Genomic DNA, 10,147 nt, shown 5'->3' with positions numbered 1-10,147 from the left:
GACTCCTTCACATTTGCATTTTCACTAGCCTCTCTTTGCTTCTCTTTTACTTTGAACAAACTTATCATTGTTCCTGACATAAATTTCAAAAACAAACAAGGATACTCTGTCAGAAAAAATCAGGAGTTTACTTCTCCAACAATACAAATATACATTTGAAATTTAAAAACAAAGATGATTAAAAAAAAATTCCTGTCCTTTTACAACAATTTTATCCATTTTTGCTATCAGCTCTATGTCTCAAAACACAAGGTGGCACTAGTGATCATTAATTTAAATATGACGTCAACTTAATCAAAAATCATTCCCATTCCACATGAAAAAAGCTGGCTTTGAGCAATCAGAGAGCCGAAAAAGTTGATACTTTGTTTGATATCAGATGAATGGATGGAAAAGGAAGATAACATTCATAGTTTTCATCTTTTCTTTTTTGTTATGCAAAATGGAGAAGGAGATATAGTATAATTCAGGAAAAAATATTTCTCTCCTATGGTCTAATTTATTCTCTCCAGAAACAAGGACAAAAGATTCTCTCTTACTTTCAGAAATATGGGGGGTGGTAGGGTCCTTTCCGTTCAAATAACCCCAAGATGACATCCTTAATAAGCAAATAATTTGCCAATAATTCCTCGACTTAGTAGTTTAACAAGTTCAGGGAAAATATTAAATAAGTCTCCGATTCAAAGCTTTAACTAATTTATTACATTGATATATATTCTCCTTGCTAGCATGTACTAGAATGTGTCATTCTGCACCAACTAGTGATGTATAACTATTACCCACAATTAGGAGTGTACATAGGTCGGGTTGGTTCGGATTTTTCAATTATCAAACCAAATCAATTGTCTCGGATTTTTAAATTTATAAATCAAACCAAACCAATAAAAGTCGGGTTTTTCAATCACGGTTTTTCTCGGGTTTTTCGGTTTTCTCGGATTTTTCGGGGTTTTTTTCGACAAAATCTTCATAGCATAAAATTTATAATTTGTACTCAAATATTTCTTAGGTCCTAGTAGGATAAAACTATATAAGATGTTACCCAATAAAATAATACAAGATAAAAGAAGATAGCCACGATTATACTAAAATACTCTACAAATCGCATAAGATAAATATTGCTAATTAATAAGCCATAATAAAAATAAACATAATCTAAAAGTACTAAGGCATGTTAAAATAAGTACGACTAATAAGTACTAAGTATTAATTACATGACAAAATAATATTAAAAGTGAGTTATGCATTTTCACTATCTAAATCAATGCAAAACTAATAAAATAAATATCCAGTACTATTGTTATTTCTAGTATTAATTGAATTTTTTTTTGTTAGCATTAGTATTAATTTGATTTTGCTTTGGGCTTTATTTGAGTTACTAATTTTTTGGGCTATAAAACATATTTGACCATTCAAAAGTTCTAACAAGCTTGAAATAATACATTAAAAGAGAGAACTATTAAAGAGTTTAAATTATATTTATAAATTACATTACAATAATTATTTTTATGTATAAAATATTTTTAAAACTGGTATACATATAATGTCGGGTTGGTTTGGTTTGGTTTCGGTTTGACTTTTTTTAGTTAAAACCAAACCAAACCAATTATGGTCGGATTTTTTTTTCGAACACAAAACCAAATCAAACCAAACCATAATCGGATTTTTTTTTTCTCGATTTAACTCGGATTAACGGGTTGGTGCGGTTTATCGATTTCCTTTGCACGCCCCTACCCACAACTTTGATGAAAATGTGGTAATCTTCTGATTTTTTTTTATTGTGTATTTGTGTTGGCATGTAAATGTTCAAAGACTCTATTGCACCTACACTTTTTTTTTTGGTTGCTAATTCAAAGCCATTTATTTAAGAGAGAAACTTAAAAAAGTATTATTACAACCGAAGCCAATTCTAAACGAAACAGTCTCCAAATAGTCTTTGGCGAAATTGTAAACAAACGAAAGTAGATATACTTCAAGTTCGTATAGGTCCCTAATTTGCTCCTTTGTTGAAAAGGTAGATCCATCCAATTTGGGTAAAAAAGTAGACAATTTCACAAGAGTGGCAAATAATCTCGACAATAATTGAGATACGTTATGCTGGCAAAAATAATGAAACATCCAAGAGAAAAAATAGCATGACAATTGTTTTAAGTAACACATGAACAAGATGCGAAAGTAGAAATAAAAAGTAATTGCTGGAAAAGGCTCACCAAAATAAAATCGCCGTTGCCGGGGATCGAACCCGGGTCACCCGCGTGACAGGCGGGAATACTTACCACTATACTACAACGACTTGTTATTTTAGACGGTCATACACATTTTATTAAACCTTATAAATGCAGAATTCGTTAATGAATACATGGAGAAATAAGCTTGATAATATTTTTCAAATGTACAAAAAGGTTTTAACAATTGAATAAAGCTAGTTAAAGTTGAAATCATTAGCTTGCTCCTATTAGTTTACTAACTTGGTGCATATGTGTTAGAGTCAGCGCTACACAGATTAACTATTAATCTGCAATAATTTGCAAATGGTGAAATTTTTCTTTTAGAGATTTAATTAGTTAAAATTTTACATGTCCAAACATAATTTCAAATTTCAAATATCATTTTTCAACTTAATTCCAAATACTATGTTTTTTCAAAAATTATACTCTAATCCATAATAACTTAATAAGTGACCTTTTAGCCTTTTTATTTTGATCCAAAATAAGTTTCTTTTTACATAATCAAAGAAGAAATTAAATTTATTTTTTCAAAATTTATTTACATATCCTAATGTGTCAATGCAACGATTAATTAAGGGTAGTAATATATCTTTTTCTTTAGGAGTTTATATTTTCTTAAGTAGTGTGTCAAAAATTAAAAAATCAGTTATTATAGACCGGAGGAATTAATTTCCTTAATCTTGGCTCACGTCTGCCAACCCTCTAATTAATTACAAGAGCCTTTTCATAGATTTTGTGGTCATAACTCACACTACTTCTACTACTACAACTAGTACCAAAAAAATTAAAGTGTGGTTATAAAAGAAATAGTAGTATATATTTTAAAGAAAGAGGAAAAATAAACTAGAAGTAGAAACAATGCCACATCATCATCATCCAAACATTTGGCGCTAGCTTTTTCTCTAGTACCAGTTACAGCCTCTTCTCCTCCAACTCATTATATCCTCTACCCAAAACTGTAGCAGCCATGGGAACTGGAGGAACCCTCTCATGTTCTCAGAGTTTTAGTTTTGTAGCCTGTAATTACACTCAAAAAATTCATGCCCAAAATAATAGAACTTTGGCATTGAAATCAGTACTTGTAAACAAATTGACCAGTTTTACTAATCAAGATTCAGTTTTGAGAAAACCCCAGAATCTTCCTGTTCTTCGACTTAAGGTTGTTACTAGAGCTGCTGATTCCTCACAGCCATCTTCCTCTGCTATTACTTCCTCCGACAAATCTATAGTCCCTGATGAAGAGTTTTCACTTGCCAAGGTACCTTCCTTTCTTTTCTTTGAATTTAACTTTTACTCCATCCATTTCATAGTTTGATTCGGCATAAACTTTAATAAATAAGAGAAGACTTATGAGATACATAATCTTAAATAATTCACAACATTTGTGTGGCCTTAAAAATTCTGAAATTTGTGGTCTTAAAACTGTGATAGCATTTGTGTGACTATAAATTCATCCTATTAAGGAAATAATGAACGGTATTAATCTTTTGAAATAGACTAATAAAGAAATAGTGTTAATCTTTTTTTTTTGATTTGCACCGGGTGTCCGAGTCTCTAAGAGAGCCGACTAATCCCGGGGTGCACAGGCCCTCGGCAAGGAGTTTTCCGCAGGTGCACTACGGTTAATTCAGGTTTTACCCAGTCCAATGGCTCTCAGAAATTGTTTGCACCCAGTGAGTTTCGAACTTGAGACCTTAAAAGGGAGCAAACCCCAAGGCTCAAGTCAATTGCCACCGGGCAAACCCCCGAGGGTTATAGTGTTAATTTTTTTTTTAACTGAGAGAGTATATGCTAACACTGTAAAACGCATATTTAAAACTATTAAGCTATTTTAACCTGTTGTTATTTTTTATTTTACTAATTCCGGACGTTTACCTATAGTTATCTTTTAATTAGGTAATTTGATAGTGTTAAAATTACTGTTAGTTAAATGAAGTTAATTTAGTTTAATTGTTTTCATAAAAGACCTAAATGTAGCAAAATGATCATTGAAGATTCATATAGCGAGCCCATCTAGTTTGTGATCAAAACATGGTTGTTGATATTGTAATATATTTATTTTCAGACAAATTTAGCCCGCTTAGTTAACCGGAGACCGAATTTAAATGTGGAATAAAAAAGGTCATTTGTGCAAATGTCCATTTCAATTTATCTGATGTTCTTTCTATAATGGGAGGTTCCAAATGTTTGTTACTGTTTCACTAATAATAATATTACTTTATACAACTTCAAATGATTCACTATTCAAATTTTATTTTCTGTTGTGATGTTTTCTCTATCAAACTGACAATTATCCTGTTAATATTTTCTTCCACTACGACTAAGATATATATCTTAAGTCACATTAACAGCTGAATTTCGTTCTGTCATGTATTCTATAATAATGAAATTATGAAATGGAGGGAGCATATTAATTGTTAATAAAACATTAAGAAGGAATATGCTAGAGAGTAGCGATGGGAAATTGGAAACGTAATGTGAAAGACTTAGTTGGTCTCTGGATTTTTGTTTTAGAAATCTAAAACATTATCTTTGCTTTAGAAATTTAAGATGATTTTTTGGCTTGACTGATATTCATGTATTTAAATTGTAGTTTTCACATCCTTTACCTACATTACAATTGTTGTGTTTATAGTTTTTTACACTAATATAATTCATGTATTTAAATTGTAGTTTTCACATCCTTTACCTACATTACTATTGTTGTGTTTATAGTTTTTTACACTAATATAAATTACTTTCTTTTGTTCATGATGGATTTTTCTTTACTAAAATGCACAATTTAGTTCTACATTTTGACTTAAAGCTCATCTGAACTTGGACTATTGTTCACATTTCGCCGTCATTAAGAAAGATTGTGTGTCATTCCATACTCAATTTTTTGGGTCTTATAATATTGGATTATTGGTTGATGTACTGAGATATTCCAATTTGACTAAAACCACCAGGGGCGGTTGCACGTATATTAAAGCGGGGTCACGTGACACCTCTTCGTCAAGTTTTTTTTACCAAATGTCATATAACTAATACAAAAATTTTGTCAACTGAGGGATATATAATAAAGAGTGACACCAGTTAACACAACTTGCTTCTTCGTCCGGTGGTCTAGCGCCAAATTCATGTTTTCTAGGTCTGGTGTTCGATTCTCTTTAATAACTATTTTTGGCATACTTTGAAGCTTATTTGTTTGATAAAAAGTAGGTTGAGCAGGATTTGTACTGCTGACCTCCTCTAAACCAAAATTTTCTTGTAACCGGCGGAGCAATGCCCATTCAGACTTATGGAACGGAAAAAATAAATAATATAGGAATTAGGCTATTTGTTCCCTTCTTAAAATATGACACCGCTTACAAAAAGTTTTGTGTACGCTAAAATGGACATACCACCTAAATATGCTTATAGGCTATTAATATCTTCTACTTCCTTTTGAAACTACTGGTCCGGAAGGAAATTATCAATAATGTTCTGTGGATGCTGTAATTTGCAGGTTTCTTTTGGTGTTATTGGACTTGGTCTTGGTGTTTCACTTCTCTCGTGAGTATAATTAATTGATCAAGCTTTATACTATTGATTTCCTGGTTGTCTTAATTGACAAAGAAATACTTCTATGGTAAGGGAGGGGGTGCAAGTCAATGTCTACTGTCCATACTCCATAGTTCGCCTCCCAAATTTTTTTACATTCACTGACAAATCTTTTAACAGATATAGTTTGCATATTTGTGCATATCACACAGTAATAATGAAGAAGGAGAGTCAAATTCTTTTTTTTTTAAATCAAAAATATATAATGAATGTCGAAATTTTGGTTAACAATGATTTTAAATAACAAAAACATATAACAACTATGTGTTATTCTTTCTTGGTGTCATGTTATTGAGTTGCTTTATTCTTCGCCGTCTTCTGATATCTACAATTTAAATCAATGATGCGTTAGCCCGATGGTGTCCTGGGAAGGGCCGCATCCAAAGGGGTGTGATGTAGACAACCTAACCTAATGCAAGCATTAGTGGTTTCTTCCACGGGTTCAAACCCGTGACCTATGGTAATGTCTCAAAATCATTTTGAAGGATAACTGTTAAGTAGTTTAGGATTATATTAAAAGAGAGAATTTTATTCTAATATACTCTTCTCATAATTTTCTTAAATCAATAGCTCTACTTTTATCATATAGGGTTTTATTCTTGTCCTGTCCTTCTGATTCTTCAGAGCCCCATACTATTTAGTTTTATTTGTTTTTCTCTCCCCTTATAGTTTCATAGCAAAGAAAAGAGATTATTGGAGGTCACTTTTCCTTTCTTGCTTTCTCATTTTAGACACATTAAATTTGGCATAACCCTAGACTCTTCTATTGTTCAATTACACTCTACAGGTATGGATTTGGGGCATATTTTAACATCCTTCCTGGTTCCGAGTGGTCGGCATTGATGTTGACATATGGTTTCCCACTTACTATAATTGGCATGGCTCTTAAGGTGATCTACTTCTCCTTTTCTTGACCAGTTTGCTTGTATGGAGTTATAGAGCCTAGGTTTTTAGTATTGAATAACCGTGTTTCGAATTCAATGTCCTATCGACGATTATTTAATTCACTGATGGAAATATTTCTGTTATCAATACGTGAATGTGGGGACACACCTTTAGTGGGTCACCTTGATGATTCTGTTATAGAAATCTATTTCGTAGGGAAAACTTACTCTCCTTTACTTTTCAGTATGCAGAGCTCAAACCTGTGCCATGCATAACGTACTCAGATGCTCAACTACTAAGGGAAAAATGTGCTACTCCAATCCTTAAGCAGGTAATGTTCTTGTTGACTACCAGAAAGCCCTGCTGTTACTCTATGGTTTTCTTAAAGCATGTTAATCCATACCAAGAAGCTCCAATCTTTTTTCCAGAAAGCGTGTCATTTTACTATGGTTAATCTGCCAAAAGTTTGTGCTCAGAAGTCAAAGATAATAGTCTCTTCTCAAGTTAAGCATCCTCCATTCCTTTTTCGACAACCCGACAGTAGTGTTTAGTATTGTGCAAAATACAAAATTTATCAAACCTTAGGCTACACAAGAGTCCATCTTTACTTCTCTTAAATACAATATTTTCTTCTCTTCTATTACTAGAAGACCAAAGTAACTATAGTCCTTTATGTTCCCTGAATTAACACCAAATGATATATATGTGCTATACTTATGTTAATAACAATGAACAGCAAACTTGGACATGCATATTGAGATACTGTGAGTAACCTGTTGCATATCACTGGTCAAGTCAAGCTTTTATAATTCCTGATATGATTCTTGTACCAAGATAAATATGAAGACAAAATTGCATTGGATCCTAATATTGGTGATTTGCTACTGATACTTCATCTTATTGTAGTCTCAGATCTCAATTCAGCTATTTCATATCTGGTATCAGACATTCTTCACACTACTGACTAACTAGTGATAGGAATTTCTTTATGTAAGGTCAGGAGCGATGTGATAAGATACCGTTACGGGGATGAGCAGCATTTGGATGAGGCACTGAAGCGTATTTTCCAATTTGGACTGGTATTTCCCCTTATCTTTGTGTTGTGGAAACTGAGCTTTTATATTCGGATAAGCTTGTCTGTCTTTCTTGGCATGGAGATTTAACTTGAGGACTGAGAAATTCTCTGGAGAGGCCTTTGCTTTCATCGCTGTGGATTTCATCAAGAATGGAAGTAACCCCCCCCCCCCCCCCAAAAAAAAAAAAGGAAGAAAAAAAGAAGAATGGAAATGGAAAACCGTTAAAAGGATGGAGAGATTAACTGAGAAGAAAACAGGAAGAATTTTCTGCTGAAAAGATAAACAAATAAATATGATAGGGCACTTTCTAATTACTTGAGCTTTTGGATGATGTGAGCTTTATAACTCAATAGAAAATAATAACAAAATGGGGTCTTAGATTGATGTTTCATCTCCACCTCAAAACATGATAGGGTCCTTCTTTCCGTTGGTTTATGCATGAGCTTGTCTTCCATCTACTTTTACCTTCTAGCAAGTTCATATCACCCTCTCAATCACCGATTTATGCCCCAATTCTGACAGAGATGTACTTTTTAAGTGGAATAGACGCACAATATCTTTGGGAACTAGAATGAAATCACTTATTAAAAACTTGTATTATGTCTTTAAGTTATTCAATCCATTGACCTTAGGTCTCAGACATCAAGTGTTTCTCTTGATAAAATTTTCTGACTACTCCTTCTCTTTTCTCTTTTCTCTTACTCTTTTCTCTTTTCATTGCAGGGTGGAGGAATACCACGTAGAAGTGCTCCCGTCTTACAAATGATTCGAGAAGAAGTATGCTCCTTCAACTTGATTATGATTCTAATTAAGAATTTGCTTCCTCTTATGAAATGATATGCTGAATAGCTCCTTTATCTATGTTGCTTACGTTCTGCTTTCTCTTTTTGAATATTGCTTTTGTCCCCTATTAGACTATCTATATTCTCTAAATTTTATGAATTATCCTCCCTCCCTAAAATATGAAGTCTGTGGATACCTTGGCAGATTCTTTTATTTTTATTTTATTTTGATAACCATGAAATCCCCAAGGGCCAACTAACACGGTTTAATAAGTGGATAATGAGTCTGCCTCTCTACCCTTCTCCACTTAAATACCAGGCTTTTATTTGTGATACAGTTTGGACTTGTGACGTGCAGCTAACCCACACATCACTCATTTTATTCTTACCACTAGACCAAAGCTCCAAGGGCTCAGTTGCTACTTGGCTTTCGCTAAATATATTTGTGGATTTTGGTCACTGTCCTGAGGAGCCATCACATAAACAAACTTAAGTAAATCGTGTCGCCTGCAAACGGCATTATGCTTATTGAGTATTGTCAAGCTCGTTTTCCTTTGAATTTTATTTTCAGCAGCTAATTTATCTGATATTTCCTCTGATTCAGGTGACGGAGGATGGTAAATACTGTCTAGTGCTAGTCTTTGAGGCAAAAGCTCTGCAGTTATCAGATCTTGAAAAACGACAGGTGACATAATGATTCTGTAAATACCTCCATCCCATCCATATGGTTTCAAAACTTATATTCTAATTAATCTGCTTAAATCTTGGTAGGCAAAATTTGCGTCCTTCTTTGGACCAGGAATATCGGCTGAAATTGGTTAGTTCTGAAATTTGATCTTTCTGTTGAACTTGTATGACTTCTAAATTGCACTGGTTTGCACTAACCTTCATAACTTTGTTCCTGCAGCAAAGGGAGAGAAAGATGCGCTATATGAAGTACGGCTAATTTCCAACACGACATTGTAGATTTTGAGAAATTTTGCAACTATGGTATAGTCTGTTGTTATATAGTTCATTCTGCCACATAAATATATTGATATTTCTTCAAAATTGCACTGTACATTGTTGAACCCATAGGAATATATAGAATGATGGAAATTAAAATCCCATATGGTGCCACATTGTATGAGACCTGCTTTTATTTACCTCTGCAGATCTTTAATATTTTGAAGAGGTGGTTGATATAATATATAAAAAGTTGCTTGCTCGAATTTCAGCTATAAGTTTCAATTTCATTTGGAAGTTGGAACAATTAAGTTGGCCTGCAAAGCTTGGCACACAAAATATGTCATCGACAGGCTTCGCTGATGTTTACTCACACAGAGGCATGCAAGCACACACGCGTGCGCACGCGCACGCGCACATCACTCTATTTTCTTTTAAAAATAATATGCATATATAAAATCGACAAATATCACTTGAAAATAACACAAAGTATACATTAATTTGGAACAAGAAATAAAGGTTTAAAATCTATAAGACCCCTATAAGACCCCAAAACCAAACATACGTACAAGTTGAGTTGGGAGAATAGATTGATATCACTTGCACAAAATTATATGTGCATACTGTCTAGGTGTGACAACTAGCGACGTGA

The 10,147-nt window shown here is 33.2% G+C and overlaps 1 protein-coding gene and 1 non-coding gene across 2 annotated transcripts; one reads left to right on the top strand and one right to left on the bottom strand.

Moving 5' to 3' along the window:
• Positions 1-2,218: 2,218 nt before the first annotated feature.
• Positions 2,219-2,290, bottom strand: TRNAD-GUC (transfer RNA aspartic acid (anticodon GUC)). The gene has a single exon. It is a non-coding gene; the product is annotated as a tRNA-Asp (tRNA).
• A 772-nt stretch (positions 2,291-3,062) lies between these two features.
• LOC107824447 (uncharacterized) lies at positions 3,063-9,657 on the top strand. The gene is made up of 9 exons (XM_016651203.2): positions 3,063-3,483; positions 5,713-5,759; positions 6,595-6,697; positions 6,937-7,023; positions 7,688-7,771; positions 8,492-8,545; positions 9,155-9,235; positions 9,322-9,367; positions 9,458-9,657. Exons 1-9 carry the CDS (start codon positions 3,193-3,195, stop codon positions 9,514-9,516), a joined length of 852 nt encoding a protein of 283 aa, XP_016506689.1. The 5' UTR covers positions 3,063-3,192; the 3' UTR covers positions 9,517-9,657.
• The last annotated feature ends 490 nt before the right edge of the window (positions 9,658-10,147 follow it).

The sequence above is a fragment of the Nicotiana tabacum genome, chromosome 21 (assembly GCF_000715075.1).
Source record: "Nicotiana tabacum cultivar K326 chromosome 21, ASM71507v2, whole genome shotgun sequence".
Taxonomy (NCBI): Eukaryota; Viridiplantae; Streptophyta; class Magnoliopsida; order Solanales; family Solanaceae; genus Nicotiana; species Nicotiana tabacum.
Note: the sequence above shows the minus strand (reverse complement) of the source record. Positions and strands in the feature narration are given on the sequence as shown.